The sequence below is a fragment of the Bombus vancouverensis genome, chromosome 3, assembly GCF_051014615.1.
Source record: "Bombus vancouverensis nearcticus chromosome 3, iyBomVanc1_principal, whole genome shotgun sequence".
In the NCBI taxonomy this organism is placed as follows: Eukaryota; Metazoa; Arthropoda; class Insecta; order Hymenoptera; family Apidae; genus Bombus; species Bombus vancouverensis.
In genome coordinates this window covers 20,543,781-20,565,233 of record NC_134913.1, presented here as the reverse complement: position 1 = coordinate 20,565,233, position 21,453 = coordinate 20,543,781, and the positions used below count along the sequence as shown (strand labels likewise).

Here is a 21,453-nt window from a genome sequence, read left to right as displayed (position 1 = left end):
CGACCAACAGGAAACAACGATCCTTCGCGTTTGTATCGCTCCGCTTAACTTTCTTTTTCTTCCTCTTGCCGATGAAATTTTATCCGTTGCTAACCGTTTCGCTTTAACGACTTTTAAAGGATAAAAGGCACGGTAGCTTTCCCCGCTTAATTCCTGAAACTTCCAGTCCTCTAGATACGCGGGAAAGCTGGCTATCCGGTGAGTTTGCGAAGGAAATCGTTAGCGGTCCTCCAGCCGTCGTATGTACGCGTACAGTCGTATCCACGGCGAAACTGGGACAAACGTTTTTGTTCCGAGGCAACGACTTCTCCCGCGATAAACCTAACGCGTTATAAAGCGAGTCGCGTATCCTGCAAACGGTTTTCGCGTCGGGCGAAAAAAGGAAAACGAAACGGCGACAAAAGCAAGAGGCGCTGGTCGAGCGAGTTCCGTAAAGGACGTCGTTGATCGTTCCGTCTTGATTCTTCGTTGAATTTCGCGCAAGCGACGTCGTCCATTAACGCGACTTCTAATCGTTCGAGACGGTGTGTTTCGTAGGACTGCGAGACGTTGAGACGCGCGAACGGTAGCCTTCGACTGTCAAAGGAGGAAAGAGACGCAAAAAGTGAGGGAAAAAGAGTTGGTAGAGAAGCGGCTGCTAAGTGGAGGAAAGTTTACGGTGACCCCTCCGAGCCGAGTCACAGACTCGGTTACGAACCAGACATTTTCCACTTAATGGTTGGACCGTGTTACGCAAGAGGTTGAAAAATACGGACATCGTTTTAATAATACCCTCCTGAGCGAGCGAGAAAATTCGTTTATTACGTGTCGCGGAGTACGCGACGAAAGAACGATTCCGGTTTTTGTATCGGGCAAGCCCGCGTCTCGCGCAACGAACGAACCGCGAGTTTTCTATTCGAAAACCTGCGAAAGAAGAAAAAAAAGTCTCGCGTTCGTAACGACGAGGAGCGTTAAATTCGCGAGACTCGATTGGCTGGCATGGCGAATGGCGAGTATACTCGGATGAACGAGATAAATGGCGGATAAAAGGAAAGATTCCACGGTAAGTTTTCTCGCACGGAATGAAAGCCGATCGAGCAGCCTGCTCGTTCTTTTTCCACGGTAAGCTTCGCTCGGCTTTTACGCCCGTCGGTAAACACTGATTGCATCCTCCTGTGTTAAAGCGTTGCACGACACCGTTTGCTTTCACGACGCCGTTCGACCGTGCGACTTTGCATCGTCGCATTCGAAACGTCTACTCGCAAAGGCATTCCTTAACCTAGCGGGCGTATGCGTCGCGAGTTTGCGTTTCACGTTCGATCGAACAAAATCTCCTCGATTCGATCGGTCTCGCAACTCCGCGCTCCACTCGTTACAAGCTCGATCCTTTCGCGCGTAAAATACGTACGAACGTAGGATGGAACGTAGAAGGCGTGAGATTTAGATGGTCCGACTATCGCGTGACCGCAACCACTTCTAACGAGCCAGTGGCGCAATAGCATCAAAGCCGACACGAGTGCTCTGCCATTTCGTGCTGGTTAAATTGGTTACCAATCGCGCGACGATTCGTCGCGCGACCATGCGCTGTGTACGTGCATACGCACACAGACGGACGCTCGTAAATCCACGCAAATCTCGAAATATCTAATCCACGCCTACCGATCCAAAGTTTTATGATCGCGTTCACACATTGGCAGATCGAACGATCCATCGATTCTTTCGCCGTCGTGGTCGGTGCTTTCGCTTCTGATCCGGATCCTCGATAAAGCTCGGTCGATTTCGAGCAAAGTACGCGAAACTCGCGAATCATCGTGAAACAGCGCGATCTGAATCGAAGCGGAGCATATTCTCTGACAATGTCGGCAGCCCCTTATCCGCCTCTCGACGAGACTATCGCATCAGACACGTGGTAAAGAAAAGAAACTACAATTTCCTGTCGACGATCGATCGCTCCGAGTTGGTCGTTGCTTCGATGAAAATGACTCGATAGTGTGCGAACAGGTGCGAGCACTAACGAACGTTACTTTGACCGTTGCGTGCTCGTGGTCACTTTGCCTGCCTCTAATGCGTCGCCGTTTAATAATCCCTGGGCTTCTCGTCCGTTTCCCACGCGATTATAACAAAACGTTGCTCGCTTCGTCGAATCGCTCGAGAGAGAAGATTAAGCGGCGACGTTGCTTACACCGTCGACGACTCGCGCGACAAATCGTTTTATAAAAGTCGAGTCGAGTCTTTGCTTACGCGCTTCAGGTAGAAAAATAACGCTCTTGAAACACGGCGACAAATTTCTCGTAATTTTTTTGATCAATGGCAAAATGGAATATCCTTGTACGGATAAAGTATGCTTCGCCAACGAAACACGCATACTCGATGTACTTTCCATGCTCGAACTCGTACATCTTGAACGTTAACGCGCTTCGAACGAACCGTAATCGTAACCGTATTCGGTATATTTCTATTTTCACGCATTTTCCGCATCTACTCTACCGTCGCAAGTTATTTACGCGCTTTACGAGTGCCTCGTGGTCCGTTTGCGAGAAATATAAGGCGACGAGCGTATACTCGACGGTGTGTTAGAACTGTGCCAAAAAAAAAGAGCCGGAATAAAAACGCAATCGGTAGAAGCTGAAAGAGGAAAGTATCGGAAGTGGAGCTTGTTAGGTCGTATAAATGTCGGAAGGGCGCGTACGAAGCGACTTGCCCGTTTAGGAGGCTGAAATCGAATGAACGTCGGTACGTATTCATATATAGTGACGGCATGTAGCCAACGGCAGGGTGGCAGGCAGGCAGGCAGGCAGGCAGGCAGGTAGGGAGGCAGGGAGGCAGGCAACCGAGGGAGTTCAGTTTGTCTCGTTGCACGCTCTGCATAAATGTGCAGCGATGCACGCGAGAAACTCCACGCCTCGCGTATCGACATACCGACGCGCTTCACGAGCTAAATGAATTTTGAATTTCGCGTGCGTCACGCGTTCCAGTTGTTTATCATATATACAAGCGCGTGTTCGACTGGCGTTGCTCGGGCAAACTACGCACCCATACCCCTAAATTGCATCGACTTCGCGCTATCCGATCCTCATATTTTATCCAAACATCCAAACGGCCCGTGGATCGTTATCTCTCTACCGAGCTGTATTTTATCGTGACTACCGTGCAAACGTCACGATAACGAGATGTCGGAGAAGCTTGGTACAAGCAACGCGAATAAATGTTAAGTAGCCTTTATCGTTACGGTGGTAAAGGCGCTTAACGCGTGTATATATACATCTAAGGCGAAATACGGACTATCGCGAAGAGCCGAGAGTCGGCGTTACCGCTACCGGCGAGTGTATCTATACGCGAACCGACGTATATCGGTCGTACGACGTCGCAGAGAACGCGGAGAAATCGAGGTACGCAGCCTCGTCGGTTGCTCCTGTCCGGCAGTTACCATCGTCGAGTGGCGGACTATTTGTCGACGACGGTGTATTCGTCAGGCCTGCTGCACCCCCGTGACCAATTCGTTCGTATTCGTGACAAACTCCCCTCGATTCTCACTTCGATGTGAATACACGCGCGAACGCAATCTCCTCTCGCCAGAAGCGAAAAAGTAAATCGATCGTGTCGTCGAACGAGCAGGGATAAATTATTTGCCGAGCCTCGATCGTCACGCTCGACGCTTGAAAACGTCATTGGGTCGGCTGTACGGATGGTTTCGAGTAGCCGCGATCGATGGAGCTGTTCGACCGAGAGATAACCCCCCGATCTATATCGAAGCGTATCGAGCAAACGTAAAACGTTAATGTAAATATAGGCGCAAAGGCTTCGCGGACGCGCGTTGAATTAACGCGCTAGGAAACGATGCGACCGTAGTCGGACGTATCCATCTCTAACGTCCGCGTAAATCCCTCCGTGTCCCATAAAGGTCTAACTCGTCGTTTATCATGCGCGTTACCGTCCGTACAGTTTTCGCTTTCCCCGGAGACAAATATCAGCCGAACGAGCCGAAAGAATGCCAGTAAGCGAAAACGAGATCGATCTTGCTATTTCTCGAATTAATCGACTCGGTGAGGGCAAACGGCCGGTCGATTACCGCTGCCGTGAGCCAACTAATTGCCACCGTGTAATCGCTCGTGCGTTTCGTATTATCGCGACTTTAAATTACCTTTTCTATCGTGACAAGGTAATTTGTTGCGGCGACCTCGAGAAAGAACTCGCGGGCCACGGGTTACGGAAGCGGCGGCAGAAGGTGGCTTCGAGGGACATCGCGCGTCACGGTCGCGGAAAAGAAAAATACCACGGCGGTAACTAAACTGGATTATTTAGTAGCGAGCAGCGAGGAGACGCGATAAAAAAGGGGAAAGAGAAACGTGTCAACCTCGTTTTTACGGGAAACGCGATACACGCGTATGCGAACGTACGACGCGTGACCATAAATCGCCCAACACCCGTAAACTCCATTCCACTTGGTTCTTCGTGCTCTCCATTTTCTCCGGGGAGACGCGCTACCGAAATGGCTCTCGCAACGCTATAACGCATAACTCGCGCGTTCCTTTGTATTTCCGATAAGCTTTCGAGCCGGCGTAAGCTCCGCGATTTAAATTCCAATCTATGGTTTAAGATACGATCTGTGATTACGACGGAACGAACGTTTCCGTTGCGACGAACTCGTAACTCGGCGCGGTTTACGGAATCGCGCGGTCTCGCCGTGTCTTCGACCCGATGGCGAAAAGCAAAAGCCACCCTCTCTCCGTAGAATCGTGGGAAAACGCGGAGAGCTCGCGAACAAAAGGCAGGAGCGTGGATCGGAGGGGGCATTTTCTGAGACCACGCCAGAAGACGGCGAAATCGCGTGTGTAATTTACATGCATGATCGTGGTCGGCCTCGTTACGAACCTGCCTACCACTTAGCCTGTTGATCGGCCCGCTATTCCCTCTCACGCCTGTCTCTGTCAATCGGTATTTAAAATAACGTTCGAGCGTTCCAAGTGGCGGTTTGCGATCCTGCCGCATGAAAATCGCTCGTCGACGTCTCCACCAACGTCGACTTATCCTTCGTTCACGCGATAAAACGCGTAACATTCGGGTTTGAAAGCAACGCAACTTGAACGTCGGGAACTTGGATCGACGATCCGAATTCGAAGACGAAATATGAATTACGAACGCGTGGTGAATACGAGAATTGAAATCGCGAGAGTCGTGGCAGCGCCAAGGATATACAGCTGATTATCGTTCTGGCGTCCTTCCGGAATCGTGGATTCCTTTCATAGTTGCGCGCCGCGCAAGAATCTTGAAGCAATTAAGACGGTTGCGGAGGAATGCTCCGTGAGTTAACGAGTCGGTGCATGCGCGAAACGGAACAGAAGCGTACTCGTGTCGAAATTACACGGTATAGTGACCGATAACCACGCGTACGTTCGCAAATGCGCAACCGTGCGTACCTGTACCGTGCAATTTCGTACGCGACGTCCGCTAATTAATCGCGTTACGTCCGTCTTTCGTTCGACGTTGCACCTTAGTTGGCAAAATTTTGGCAACGGATCGTAAAAGCTGGAACGTGGAAGGCAGTCGCGATTAAGCGCTCCGACAAATTGCAGTTTAGCGTCGTTACGTCGAGTTTCTCGACAATGCGTTCTCCGTGTTTACGCGGCCATGTCCCGCACCTTCGAATCTGCTCTCGGTCGAGTAATGTTCCACGAGCAGCAGCAGATTTATTCGGCCGAAAAACGCAATACGGTTGATCACACAAATACCGATTACAGTTGAGAAATCTACGTCCAAATTTGGATAAGAAAATTGGCGAATGTTTCGTGATAAATACTCGGTGGATTTTTATGTATTCGCGAGAAATTTAAGAACGTAAAGATTCTTTTACTTTGTAAAAATACGAATTTGAATCGATATCCGCAGTCTGGTGGTAAGGATGCGCGTATATCGGCCAAAGTAGGGACGGAGGCAGAACTGCTGGTAATTGACGGGAGTGGACTTCGTCAGTGGGTCAGCCCGTGTCAGGTACAGTCGGTGCGAAGCAGAGTAGGTAAGCGCGAGACGCGGAGGTATCGAAAACCGTTCGACGTTCGAACAATACGAGCAGACATTTTCCAGTCGTTTTACGCATTTCGCGCGAAGGATTTTACGAGGGGATAGTCGACCGATTCGAGAACCGGCAAGAAAAAAAGAGCGAAGGAGACGAGCGTGAAGTTTTGGCGAGCGAAAAGCCGTGATACGAGGGGCGAAAGTTAACCAGGTGGAAAGAACCGCGCGAGTCCCTCTCAAACGATGCTCGACGCTCGAGCTCCTCTAACATCGCTTCTTCCATTCTAAAAAAAACCACTCTGCTTTCCGATTTAGTCGAGGAAAATAAGCGACATTGGCTGCGAATTAACGCGGAGCGGACATCGTTAAATTCGTTAAAAAATGTTGGCGTCTTTGGAAGAAATATCGAAACGCGCGCGTTGATCCGATCGACGAAACGATGGCGGTCTTATCCCCTCGGACGGTTTCTTAATTCACGAGCATCTACCCATCAAATCGCCTCCAAGTACGGCGAAAGTGAGCGTCAGCCCCGAGGGAAAATTCAGTGTCCATCATCGATATACCGATATATCGTGTTAAAGGTTTTAGGAAAAGCTAGTGGCTAGCTAGGATAGACGTAGAATTCGATGACAGTAACAAAGTAATTTCTCGATCTCCGGCTTCGACGAGAAAATATAGTAAAAAGTAGAAAATTGGTAAAAATTAAAAATTAAGAAGAACGACGGATTCTCGCGTCCGTGTCGTAAAGCAGCCCAACTATAGCCTAACTTGACGGGTTCGTTGTAAAGACCCTAGAGGTGATACGGGGGAGATATGGGAAACGGGGCGACGTCGTGCGATTTCATAGGCGTGCTCGTGTCGCATTGACCTCCTTTTCCGGGGCAACCAACGATGGTTTAGTTTGGTTTCATTTGGCTCGATTCGGTTTGGCGAAGCTATTCGCGGAGGGGAAAACTGCCGAGCAAACAGCTCGGAATGATTGCCAGTGACTCGGTAATCAGGGTTATCCGAATGTTTCACCGCAAACCAGAAACAAACGAACGGAACGAGTAGGCTTGGCAAACAGGCAGCGTTTCGTCGACCGATGATCCGACGTAGGCGATTTTTGCGTACCTGGTCTAGCATCGACGTTCGTTCGACAGAGATCCGAGACCCGTCATCCTCGCGGTCGTTTCACCGCGTTACACGGCTGCCGGTTAAGTTTATCAATTTCTTTCGTTTCCGGCGGTTAGCCGTTCGTTCGAAAATCGCTGGCCTGCCCGTGCTCGCGCCGTCTGTCCATTAAACGATCCAATACCGGTGCACACCTATGAATTGCAATCGTTGCACCGCGGCAAAACCATTCGACGATTGCTTTATAGGTTGCATCGATATTCGGTAACTTTGACCCATCTAACTGTCAACTTGGACGTACCGGTAATTAATTCGAGGTCGCGTTTGCAAGCTTTGTCGCCTCGACGCTTTTTCAAACTGCCCAAGTACATCCCGACACTGCGGTCGTTCGTACATCGGCGTCCAAAGCGTTTGTCATCTCGATCGATCGACTCGGACTCGATCGATCGATCGGCCGATTTCCAGTTACGCGAGAAACCAGTCTGCGATTCACAGGTAAAACGGTTCTGGCTGTATATGAATAATACGCTGGCCGGTGTAGCTTTTCACCGTTTGCCCATCGTTTCAGCCAACGTACGAACTTTATCGACGTGGCAAAGTTTGCCAGTTTGAACGACAATCGGGTAAAGCTTGGACGGTCCTAATTGAAATTTCTGGCTATTCGCCCCCGTTAATCAGTCGTATTCCTCTTAGACTCTTGTCTCTAACTCCGGGCTCGCTAACCTATTTCAATCGCGACGCACGAAATTCGCGAAACCGGTGGCCGCTCCTTGGCCAAGATTCCGGTTAAAAGGGTGATTTAGAGGTTTACCCGGTTATCCGTTATTCCACGCGAGGTTCGTCGGAATTTCTTCTTCGGGGCGTAGATTCGACGTTTCCCGGCGTAATCGAGTAAAAAGCTAATTCGGCGCGCGGTACGCGTTAATTTTCGCGAGCCGGCGAAATTGTAGACGTAAATTTACAAGTTTTCCTTGAAACGGGCAACTATTCACACCGCCATGCATAAATATTTCCCCGAAACACGTAGCCCCGCGCGTTTTCCGTTCGAACTGGAAGAGAGGCACCGGTGTCTTATTTAAATGCAAAGGGAACTTCCTAATGAGAAAATTAGCCGAGCGGCGCTTGGTCGACGAGGTGCAGCGCTGAAATTTCGCGAAACGCGGAAAATCAGAATGAAACGTCGCTTGTTCGCTCAAAAATTGTCCCGCTATGTGGCTATTCCGCTCTAAGATTCTTCGTCGAGCTGTCGCGTACAGAGTGTCGCAAAATACGCCACTCTGCCACATATCTAATACGTACATGCGTACACGTATACGGATAGCTGATACTTGTATCGGATATCTTGTAGTTTCCATATACAGGGTGGTTGGTAACTGGTGGTACAAGTGGAAAGCTCAAACGAAAAATTTTTATTCTATATCTTTGACTTGTTTTTTCGCGTAGAATCACCCCCTTTCCGCTTGTACCACCAGTTACCAACTACCCTGTATATTTGTCAAATTCGTTTCAAACTCGTCCAGTATAACGACGATAGACGAGCGTCGCGCGACGATGCTAATCGAATTTCAAAACGTTTCGTATAATAGGAATATATTGGGGTAAAAGAGCTGTAGTATCTCAAATAGTCCAGAGTAAGGACAAGAAAGGATTGTTCTATTTGAAGTGAAGTTTAGTTTTATTTTAACAAGCAATACCCGATGCAAAAACTGACTACAATATCGTCGTACGTCTTGTTCTCGCACTCGGCTCACAACGTCTGTCTTCCCAGGTCAAAAAATGCTGACCCTCGACTCTCGCACCCTTCTCCCACTTCTTTACTCATTTAGCTTTTCGTCACCAAGGCATGCACTCTTACTTACTTACACACACACACTCTCTCTCTCTCTCTCTTTCCCTTTTCCCAGCACTCTTACGATTCTTAGTTTATACCTTCAATTTACAACTTATACTATTCCGAGAAAACTCGAACTTAAATATATGATAGACCAAGCGTATACCACCCTTTTTTCTTTTTTTTGCTATTACAAAGCTATCTAATAGGAACGTTGGACTTTAAGATCCTTCCGCTCGAGATTCCGCGGTCAAGCCATCGAATATAAGCCGGCGAGGTCGACCGTGTAGAAACTCGATTTCCATTAGATTCGCGTTGATACAGATAAAATGAAAAGAAGGGAACGAGCGGGTGGAGCGCGACGATCGCGATGCATGCCAGAAGCGAGGCCGGTAATGGAGAAAATTAAACGGCGCAAGGAGAAAGGATCGGACGGTTGGTCGGTGGTCGGACGGGCCGCGTGGCGACTAGCAACCAGCAACGGTAACGCTAGCAACTATAAACTGCAACGCGATAACGGCGTCCGTGGCGTATTGTGCGCATTGTGCGCAATCACGGAACTCGCGGCAAATGCACGGGCTTTCTCTGCAGCGATACGTCACGCGACGTAAATAATCGCAGATGCTACTCGACGCGTAGAAACGTGACGCGGCGCTCGGCATTGCTCGGCGCGATAACCGCGATCGGTGGGACGCGAAACCGTCGCTTCCAGCGAAAACCTAATTTCGCCAGTCGCGCCACGCCAACGCTCCGCCCGGGACAGTCAGCTTCGTTTCGCGTTTAATTGAAACGTAACGCGAGAAGGAGCAAAAACTCGAGCGAGAATTGAATTCGTGATCAGAGAATCAACTAAACTGCTGCGAGCATGTTCTTTCGCCTCTTCTTCTCCGTCTTTTCTTCCTCCGCCTCCACTCGACTCCACCGCGTTCCCCGACGATTTACGATAGTTTCGCCTTAACGTCCATATTTTAACCGCTTCCTCCTCTTTTTCCATCCTTACAATTGGCCGTCCTCCCGATCCAAGCGCTGTCGTTGTCCACTGCTTTGGAATTTTCCGCTTCCCTCGTTCCCAACATCGCGACTCCAGTAACTCTCCTCTTGAAATCGATTCGTACGTCGTGGTCATTTTCAGCGTCCTCGGATGACCGTTAATTCGAATTCGCCTCGATTTGCTGGATCGTTGGCCGCGGCATCGAAGCGAACGAAGGAACGGGACTAGACGAGACGAAGCTGCGCGGAAGAAGAACGTTCGCCGAGCATCGTGCAACGTTTACATTTTTCGTGCGCGTTGCACGAGAGATAAAATCCCTAGGGCGGCACCGTTGTTGCCCGGAGTTGGCGACAGCTGCGATTTATCACAACGCAAATGTAACAATTACCGGGAATACGCGGCGAAACGAAAGAATAACATCTTGCGACGATGAACGCGGCGGGAGCAGCGATGAAAAACGAGCGGTCGCTGTAGGAACGTTTCCTCTCTTTCCGTGACGGTCGACCATTTTTGGTTCCCATCGTATTCGGCGAATGAAAAGATGGAAAAAAGAAAGGGAAAAGGGGCAGAAGAAAGCGAACAAAGCACCGCCACGTTCGTTGTACATTCGCGCGTTGGTCAGAGTTCAAAACAGCTTTGTGAAATCCGAGAATTAACGAAGCGCGTTGAAAAATGTTTCGCTCGTGGTCGGTCGCGACAGTTGCGCAACTGCGCAACTGCACAACTGCGCGATCACCGGCAAAAATGATTCCATGCGATGCAATTTTTTTGTCGCCGGCAGCGATTCCTTGGTGGAGATCGGTGGTCGTCCGGTTTTTTTTCCGTGATTTTCCGAAATGAAGAATTTTCGCGACGCGGAAAAATTCCGCACGTTCGGCGAATGGAAAAAGAAAATTCACGCGACAGGCCTGTCGTTAACCGAATTACCTAATCGAAAGAAACGTTCGCACCGGATAATAAAGCGGGTGGGCCGGAACGAACGCGCGAGGAGACAGCAACGTTGCCATCGTACTCTCTGGTTAGAGGAACGTTTTCTTAGGACAGAGATTTTCTCTGCTAGGAAGCTGTTCCTGCAGGAAATTTACGAGCGAGCGTTACGCGATCACGGGTCTCGTCCGTGACCTTACACAATAGAAACCTGATTGCGTAACCTGGCTGTGTCTCCCCGTATCTCGCCACTGTGCAGGAAAAACTTCTCTTATTCAAAGTGCTCTATAGAAGGAGAAAAAGCGAAATCAACCGAGAGATCGCGAGTAAATAACGTTATATAAAATACAACGGCTCGTTCTGCTTTTATCTGCTTCTCAGATGACTCTGGTTCACGCGAGAAAGTTCGATTAAAGTGCAAAGCGTGACGTAAACGCAATACCGCCAACCATGGTTAACAGATCCGTGTCGGATAGATGGAACAGAGGCGATGAGATAAAAGAGTTCTTTCGCAAAAAGGTTCGGAGCTAATTGTCGCTAAATTTTCCATTTAACCGGAGCCATCCTTCGATCGAAACGTTCGACGACTTGGAATCGATACTAGTCGTTGGAATTCGACGCGCGGGCAACAAAGCGAGCGCGATCGACGTCGTTCTTGCCGCGTCTCCGTTTAACTCGATCGCTCGAAGAAACAACTCTCCGTTTCTCGTTTAGAAAACGTTTCCGTTGCGCGACAGTTTTTCCATTCGAGTGATACACGACCGAAGAAAATCGAACAAATGCGACGGAGGCGAAGCGTTGACGCGACGAAAGGAAAAACGTTGGTGGGAGAGTAAAACGCGTACAGAGATCGCGGATGCTTAATAAGTCTGTAACACGCGTGATCGTATCATCCTCTTTCGTCTGGACTAAGTTCGCTGAACTCGAGGCAACTCGATCGAACGCGAATCCAATCGACTCGATTCCTCGCACGAATGAAATTTCCCTCCAGATTCTAGATCGATCGAAACACTGGTAAAGCGCAAAACAGCGATTTGACGAGTTGTGCGAGTATTTGTGCGCGTCGCTCCGAACACGGCTGTTTCTTCGATAAAAACACGTGGAACGTTCTGTTTTCCACCTGAAAATTGTCCTCGGACTGTGCTTTTTTCGCGGACAAAACAACACATGGTAATCGAGCAAATGAAAACTCGCCGAGCGAACGGAAGAAACGACGGGGGACGGAAGCGGGACAGCCCGAGTGGATATTCGATCGCATTCGTCGCATCGCGCGCGTTTCAACGGGAGAAGGAAGGGGAAAGCAAAGCCAAAAAAAAAAAAAGGACGGAAAAAGGCAAAAAGAAGGAAAAATATGCGAAAGGGGAAGGGGGATGCTGCTGTTTCCCTGCCATTTCCATGAAAATTGAGCACTTGGAGAGCTGGCAGCCTCTCCAGCTAGCTTCGAGTTACTCGACAACTCGACCCGCGTTTTACTCGTGACGGGCTAGTTTGAATCCGAACGCGAAGATTTCGAAAAAAAGAAACCAAAGGAGAATGGATGGAATCGTCGACGTTGGAAAATAATTACGTAGCGGCATGATCGATAGCGATTTCGAGGTGGCGAGCAGATGGATCGTTCGCGACTCGAGCTTTTATCGGCTCCTCTCTCTTCCGTAAAAACTTCCCCAAAGACGATAATACTGACGTAACTCGACGGTGCCCGGTTTGTTGTCCTATATCGAAAAGCTTTCAACGGCTTTTAACGAATTCTATTAATTTCAACGTTAACGCAAAATCGAATCGGAAGACCGCGCCATAGTTTGGCTCCGGCTTCGCGAAAAGCAAAGTTGGTCCTTCCACGACGTAATCCAATTGCCGCCAAAGTATTTCGAGAGTGGACGGTTGCGCCGAAAGGAATATCAGCGTAGCTCCTAAGCGGCAGAAAAAACACGGCGCGATGAAACTTTAGGAAAACTGCTTATTCCGCACGCGCGATCCGTCGTCGTCGCGCACACGAGTCTTTGAAAGCTCGCGTTCAAAGCCGTTCCACTACGTTCTGTCCCCGCAGAATCGAAAGAAAGCGAGCGGATTCCTCGCGGAAAATTATACTTTCGAGAACTGGGGCGAATCTACTCCGTGTAGATTCGAGTTCCGAGTAGGAGCGTTGCCTCGGCGGGCGTGAGCGAGCGACGACAAACAAAACGATACGCGGAACAGTGGCTGATTGGAACTCGCAAACACGAATTTACCTCACGGCCAAACTCCTCGAGAACGAGCAACAATTAATTTAGCATCCGCGTTCGCGGATAATGAGACCTACGTTCCGCGCACGGCCGGAAACAAGCGAATTAATTTACCGATTGATCGGAGATCTCTGTCGCGGTCGAATGACATCTCTACCGCTTCTTATTAGACGTACGTAGATTTTTGTCGCTCCTTGTGTCCGTCCTAGACGCTCCGTCCGCCGATCTTTCCCGATCGCGATTATTCGAAGCTTCGTTGACGTTGCGACGCATGCGACCGATCGTTCAGCTTTCGACGATCACGTAGATTTACGCTATTTAAATAAATGCGATCTACCGACTTATTCGCGTTGAATATCGAGAAAACAGCTTTTGCCGGGTTACGCGCTATACGCAACGCAGTGACAGATTGCAAACGGGAATTCGAATACTCGTGGTTCTGCGATAGAAACCATTCGATTCCCATTGGAACGTGATAGAAGACGAATCGATAAGAGGAGAAAATTCGAAAGTTAGACGCGTAAAAGTGGAAGAAGCGAAATAACGGAACGCAACGACGGATCGATGATCGTAAGGGAAAAAATGGGAAACGGGAACACATGGAACAGCTACGTACGGTTTAACGGGAAAATACATATACACGATACGATATCGGCGAAACGCTGGCAAGAAATTCCAAGACAGGAAGATTATTCTTGGAGAAAACTGCAACACGGCAGTGTGTAACGTTATTACTCTTCCACCGAAAACATAAATTTCCTCTCGAGATATCATCGTCCCGGGGAACGTCGCTTTCGGCTTACCGGTCTCTCGGATAGATATTCGATCGCGATCGTTGCGAGTCGGAAGAAACGGATAGACCAGACACGAGACAAGTATCTGCTTCGTAACAAATGTCGGAGAAACGAAAGGATAACGATGAATCACGAGTCGTATAAAATGAATTAATAGAGGCTGTCCAGAGCCGGTGGTATTCGTTTAAATTACAAAGTTTCAACGTACGTACCATATATCGGTATAGCGCGTAATAACACGGAATAGCGAGAACAAGAGGCTGATAAATGACACCATGGTAAATTAACCTTTCAAAGGTCTGCCGAAAATAAAGGTGTAACGCGGCAAGCTATGGGGCGGAAGCTGAACAACCTTTCGAAAGAGACTTCGAGTTGATTAGCGAGCGGGATCCTAATTAAGTAAGTTAACGCAATTACCATGCAGGCAGCCGCAGCGTCCGTAAGTCGGAACCCGGTTCGTTAGCTACTTTTGAAGTAACCCCCGTCTCGGCTCGCCAAATTTACGAATAATGTTCGCTCCGTGTAAATTTTCGGCTCGACCGAATGCAAAATGCCCGACCACCGGCCACACCCTCCGCCTCCCCCCTGCCCGCCTCTTCTATCAGCCGCGAGAATTTCCCTCGCGTCTCTGCCGCGTCTAATTCGAACGAATTAAACGCGCACTTTCGTACGCGTTTAAAAAATGCTTCGCCAAAGGTACTTGGAAGGGAGAAATTTCGCGGTTAATTTCAACCACGCTGCTAACGTAACAGAGTTTCTGCGTCGTTACGACGTTCGAAGCGCCGTCGTGACGGCGATCGTTCCTCGACGAAAATATTCCCGTGGTTTTTATCTCGCAACTCGTTCTTTCGCCAATTACCTCCTAAAGATTCCACTTGGTTCGCTCGGCCGATTTTCGTTTTCCGGAACAAGCTTCGAAGTTTCCGTTTCTCCGTATCGGATGATGTCACCATATACGTATAAATTAATTCGCCGAGTGGCAAATCGTCTTTCGATCGTGCGATTAGATTCGGCGAAAAATTAGCCACGACACGACACGACACCTGTTTGATCCAAAGTAAATGAAATGAAACGCGGAAAGCGAGAGGTTTCGCCGATTCGATCCTATCGCGGACTACCGTGACAACGCAAAACGTTTTTCGTCCCTCGACGCTCCAGGCGTTTAATAATCCATAGCGATGTCGAATAAATAGGAACGGTAACTGCGTTATAGTACGCTTTCAAACAAATCGACCGAGCAAATTGTTTTTTATGGTAGCACGGTTGATCCGTCGAAATCGCTTCTCGTGCCACTGCAAAAGGAACCTTCGTTTCGTCATCGTCGATTAACGTTTCCTTCGGTGGAAATACACCAACACCGCTTTCATCGAGAACGCAACAGCATTTCCATCCGTACAAAAGATTACTATCGCATTCGAACCACGTGTCGCCAATACGAGTAACCGGCTCGCCTTTACATCTTCGAATTGCGATAATTGCTACTAACCTGGGCTCGGCTATACCGATTATTCGACGATGTGACGAACCTTTTTCTTCGCCACCGTTAGCGAAGAAGAAATTGAATTTCGATCTCAACGTTACGCGTACTCGATTGGGTGTTGGATATCGGTGCTCTTCGATCGCCATCGGCTGACTCTTTTTTACGCGAATTAGCAAAGATATTCGTGCAACACAGGAACTCGAGGTAGATCGATCTTTTACTTTCATTCGTCAGCAGTTGGATGTTTATCCGTCGCAGTTGGAATCTAGATTAAGCGAGCATCTATGGAAGAACGTCGTTCGATCTCTAAAAACGTTGTCACGCGTGTCAAACAATTTGAAAAAGGACAGACTACTCGCTAGAGTAACGGAAACGTTGTCCGATAAAGCAAGAGAACGCTCTCCGGTAAAACGAGAACCTTCTCCGATAAAACAAAGAACTTTCCAACTTTTTAATGCGAATTCGCGCGAGAGAAGTCGAGGGAGAAATCGAAGAATCCGAGAGGACGTCGGGACCAGGAGGTGGAATGTCAAGCAGGTAGAACAGGGGAAACGCGTTTCGGTAGCAACTCCATCGACGGCGTTGTCTGTCAATGATGTTGACCCACGAGCCACGGTGCGCGAGGGTTATTCGACGTTACGCTATTAGGCAGAGTATTCCGGCACGGAATTGCAAATCCAGCGCGCCACGGGACAATCAACTTGACGAAATAATCCGCGTATAAGGTGTCGCGAAAAAAGCGAGCTCCGCTGTTCCGTGTTTTTGGACGGACGCCAAGCGCGCTTATTAGTCCCTGGACTCGCTCCGTTTTAATTTCCAAGCTGGTACAACCTGTGAACTTTGAAGTTCGCTTAATAACACGGCCTGTGCTTATTCGTCGCACTCGCTCGTACATTTGCTAGCGAAATCGCAAACAGAGCCATCAGGCTTATGGATCCGATGATACAACCGATCTATCTGACTAACGTGGCTATTGAAAAATATTTATAACGCTTTCTCTGGATCGATCGATACGACGCAACGATCGTTAAAGACATAGTTAGCCCAATTAACAGCTGACCGCGATAAGCAACTAACGCGCGTAAAACGTAACACGGTTGTAGTTTATTAGACGAGATCGAAACCGATTAGCGTTGGCCCGCGAGCCAAGTTGACAGTATGAAAAGTTCCGATTCGCAAATAGAAAGCAAGAAACAATAGCGTTATCGAGTAACCATCCTCGTCGAACCGGTATTCAGGGATAAAAACCGATCGATCGATCTATGCGCGATCATCGTTCGCGACACTCGTTCGATCGTCTAGCCAACGATTTTACGAGTACGATTGCGAGACGATTGGCAGAGAGGTTCTTTTTATTATTTCTGAACATGTCAACGATCACGTTCGTCGAGGCGAGCGTTTTATTTTAGATGCGAGTCGCCGTACCTCGTCGAGTTCACTTGGACCAATTGCTTACCAATTCGATTCATTTTCCGATGCAATTTCATCTCTCGTTTCCAATGCGCCTACGCTTGTCCTCGATACACGCAACATTCCGACAAGCTACTTTCGTATTGGAAAAACTCGGCTCCACCGAAACTCCAAATCGTCGCGAATACGCGCATTTTATAATTGCTCCGTTTAACCAGACTTTGTCGAAATAACGATTATCGATTCTCCAAAGTTGCACGGTAACAAGGACCTTGTACGTACCGACGTTACTAACTCGACAATTTTTTAGAGCCGTTAAAACAAGATAAAAATTCTAGGAAACGTTCGACTAAACGCCAAACACTCGCTCGGGTGACATCGTCGTAAAACAGCGTGCAAATACGATACGATATTTTTTAAGAGTCGAACGTTACGGTTTACTATATATCGATATGTACTATATATCGATTAACTGCGGCTACCAGGACGTAAAATGTATAAAATTATGGAACGTATCGCAGTTGCTGATACGAACAAGCCTGTGCGATCAGAAGGGTGAAAATAATTTGCGTGACTCACCGTTCGCCTAAGGACAGTCCTAATGGTCTCGACTTCTTGTCTCGTCGGCCAACGGGCATAGACCACGCCGCTGAGCAGCAGGACAAAAACGGTGATCCAGATCGTCCATGCCAGGACGTTCCTCGTTCTGGCAAGAAGCTTCTGGGCGGTCCGCGTCGAGATCACTTCTTGCGGGGGGATCTCGAGCTTCTGCGCTTTCCTAAGAATATCCTGGAGTCGTCTCTTAGCCTGCTCTACATCCGGCACCCCCATTTTCTTTATGTTTATCGCGCCTCCACCCTGTTCGTCGATCCGCGCTTCGAGCTTTGACCTCGCAGGATGGTACCCTCCCTCGGTGACACGATTCAGGATGGAGACGTTAAGAAAAGTACGGCTGCAAACGCGTCTCGTACAGGTTCATCCTCGTAGTAACGGCCGGAGCGTCGAATTCCTGGAAAATTTCATTCCGTATTCGCTTCCTCCCTAATTTCCCTTCTACCATAAATTCTTTAAGCGCGCCCTTCAAACTCTACCGGCTATCTGCGTGTCTTTCGAATCGGGTACGATTCGACAGACTGGAAATCATCGTGATGCGAGCAAAGATTTTGACAGTGAGAGCTGAATCGCGTATTTCGACTCGTAGAAACATCGTCTCTCTGATCCCGCGATTCGTCGATTCGTAGCTACGAAGAAAGTATAATGAATTTCGTCTAAAAATAAAGGCAAAGGAATATGTATGCGCGACGCGAGACTATAGTCGATCAGCTTTTTAAATCTGCTCGGAAGTTTGTATTTTTTTGCGACTAGAACTGTCGTCGATAACGTCCAATTACGCGTGTCGAGAGTTCGCGGTAGCGACTTAAGAACAGGCGGCTGAACGGAAGCGAGATGGAATCGAGGTTGGGCGGTTCGACGCAAAACGAGTGGGCATTTAATTTCAGCCGAGGAAGTTCGCACTAGCGATCCTCCTAACGTTGCCACCCCCTTTCCCACCCCCTTCCTCTTCTCTAATCGATTCTGAAATTATTCCCAGCGCACCACGGTAATTACCTAATAATTCCAGGATCGATCCACCGATGCAGCACAACGATGCAGCGCGAGGGAGAAAGAGCCGGGCAAAGAGAAAGAGAAAGAGAGAAAGTCCGCGAAAGTTCGACCTACTTTCCGGAAGGGGCTGGGACTACAAAAGGTTCGTTCGCGCGACAGACGCGGTAACGTTTCGCGCCGACTAATTATTCTCCGTTGAGTTCGGCAGTCGGATTTTTAATTATCGACGTATCGATAGAACGAAACCGATGCATTCGTTGTTCGACCGAGTCGATCGTAGCAACGTTCGACGACCCGATGTTCCAGCCGGAACTGTGAATCGCGCGAGAACGTTTCGTCATCGAAAAAACGGTCTTTGCCTTTCCATAAAATTATCTCGTTCGCGCCACTAGCCTTCTCTATCTTTGGCGTTCTCTGATTTTCCCTCTTGGTACCAAGCACTGGGTCGATCGTCGGCGTAAATCGCGAAAAGAGAAAAGAAACTCAAGGTGACTGGTGGAGCCGCGAATACTCGTCGAATACGGTGAAACGCGAAAACGTACGCGAACGACGATATTATTATTCTCGGGGAAAAATATCGTTCTTCGATGCCTGTTTCCAAACTTTACAGCTAGCGAATTTCGTTGCGCTAATCGTGTCCGTGTTGCTGGCGGCGAGCACGCGCGCGGTTACATTTGATATTCCATTCGCGCGGAACACCTAGCGGCAGCTAATTCTCGCCGACTTTGGTTTTCGTTACTTTAGAAGCTGTCGAGCAATAATTAATTTTCCGGACAATGCCTTGAAAATTGCCACTGTGCGACGGCCGTGTACATGTACGGCTTAAAATTTCCTCCGTAGAAACTTTACCCGCCCTTCTCTGAATTATATTTCAACATCCAGAGGAAAAAAATCTTTTGTGAATCTTTCACGAAAGTTTCCGCGCCCGACCAAGTTTCCAGCGAAGAACACCGAGGGGGAAGAGCAGTTTATCTTGCCGGAAGAACTTTTCCCTTGTATGCCGAGGAAATACCCTTTCGATCAAGCCGCGCCAACGAACCGCAACACCGTGAGAGCGGCCTTCTCCGTCAAGATTTCCCCTTTTCTCCGATTCTTTCTCCCATTCTTTCTCCTTTATCCTATCTTTATCCGTGCGTTTTCCTCTCCTCCGCCCCTAACACACACGTACGATCAAAATTATACCGATCGTAATTTCCTGCTAGATCCAAACGTTTTTGCACGCTGGAAGAAGAGGGTTTGTCTCTCCGTTCCATCGATCCGTTGCATTTTCAACGATCGGTGGAATAAATCGCAGCTTCTTAACAGGTAAAAGGACTGCCCGTTGGATCGCGGCTCGCCGTCTAATCGAACCTGAATTAATTTTCAACGACAGAGATTCTCCTAACCCATTCTACTCGTGAGATTCTCCATCCGGCTGTACGTCATGCTTCGCGCAAACTACACATCCGTTAGGATGAATCGAGCCTCGAATCCGCTTTAATTTGGTCGACCGGAGAAACATTAATCTACGACTCGACGTTGTTTTCCCATTATGTGGATGAAGAATAGACGCGTGTAAATAGGGAATATAGGCGTGTGGAAACTAGATGATCGCGAGTAAAACAGGCACGAAACGTCTCTTGCTTTCGAGCGCGGCGGTTAATCGTGCGTCTCCGACTCAAACGCGAAGTAACATTTGCGTTTTATGTCGTGCCGCGTAAAGTGCGCCGATCAAACGCGTTTCGACATTTGCTCGTTGCGTTGCATCGCGAAGCTCGATATCTTATCTTTAAATCGGCGGGCCTTTTCTTCCGTTCGGTTCCACGTTGTTCGTTGATCGCGTCCCTAATTTTACCGGCTGCGGTTCGAACGGAACGAGATCGATAGAACGGATCGATCTATCTTTGAGTACGCGTCGACTATTTGCTATTTATTTGGAAGTTGTACTTCTTCGTGGTCGTTGAGATGTACGCGTGTTCAGCCGAGTAACAAATAAAAGAGAGAAAAAACCAAAAGGAAAAGGAAAAAGAAATATGAAACATCGATCGGGATCGGAAGTAAGCGTCTTAGCGACTTACCTTTGGTATTGCGATTCACGTTCCGTGGACAAAGTGACGGGATGATCTTGAGAGAGCGTGGAGGGGCACGTTCCGTAATCGGTAGCAAAACTCCCAAGAGGCTGATGCCCGCAAAGCTAGCGGAGGAGTAGGTCACGAGACGTTGCGGAGGCGAGATACGTTGTCGCGTGTCTAAGGAATCGTTTGTGTATTAACGGGGTCGTTCATCCTCGTAGATCGTCCTCGAACTCCGAATCGTACCGCCTCTCGTAGCGACACTTTTACCTCTCGATGGTAGAAACGACGAATGGCGCGCAACACAGCCGATGGCACTTCACAGAAAACCGATCACAAAAATCGTTCGTTTTGGTTCGGTGTGGAGGCGATTTGGTGGCACGCTAGCCGCTTTGATCTTGTGGAAATCGTGTGGAACGAAAGGAAACACGGAAACAAGGTGGCAAAGCGTACGATCGATCGTAACCCGAGCGAAAACGGGCAAGAACTGACTGGCCTCGTCGAGGGTAGCTGCCCTTATAGATATAAGACAGGAGGGTGGCGCGTGCGCTGTCGGTAGTCGCGCATGCACGATTCGCGGTCGTTCCACTGCGCTTTCATGCTGCGGACCGACCTCGACGGGCTCCGACGGAAGAACAGCCTTAAAGATCGAAGCAGATTGGCCGATCGGAAGGAAGAAGATCCGACAAAGACGGAAAGTCGGTCGTTCGGTCAGAAAGTGACAGTGGTAAGGAGTGTGCGTCGGTTAACAACCCGGAGACGCGGCTACGTTCTCAGCCGCTCGTTCCTTCTTTATCACCGGCAAACGATGAAAAAGTAATTTACAACCCTCCCTCCCGATCGTTTGATTCCGATGCCACGACCCTCTCGCGATCCTGCTTTTATGCTCGGTCACGTTCACCCTTCCGTTTCGTCGATGTTTATCTATCAGGAGAAATTTTTAACATCGTCGCGCGCCGCGATAATATTCCGCGTTACGGCGCGCTAGACGCGAAGACAGACCGACAGAAATCGCCGACAGATATAACTCGGGAATTA

The 21,453-nt window shown here is 48.8% G+C and overlaps 1 protein-coding gene across 1 annotated transcript in view; it reads right to left on the bottom strand.

Annotated features, from left to right (window-relative positions):
• Positions 1 to 20,885, bottom strand: part of LOC117154058 (uncharacterized) — a 65,532-nt gene extending 44,647 nt beyond the window's left edge. The window contains exons 1-2 of the mRNA XM_033328699.2: positions 20,422 to 20,885; positions 17,339 to 17,768 (exon numbers count right to left, since the gene is read on the bottom strand). Coding sequence (XP_033184590.1) covers positions 17,339 to 17,590 — 252 coding nt within the window. The 5' untranslated portion in view covers positions 17,591 to 17,768; positions 20,422 to 20,885. The remainder of the gene's footprint in view (positions 1 to 17,338; positions 17,769 to 20,421) is intronic.
• Positions 20,886 to 21,453: the final 568 nt, after the last annotated feature.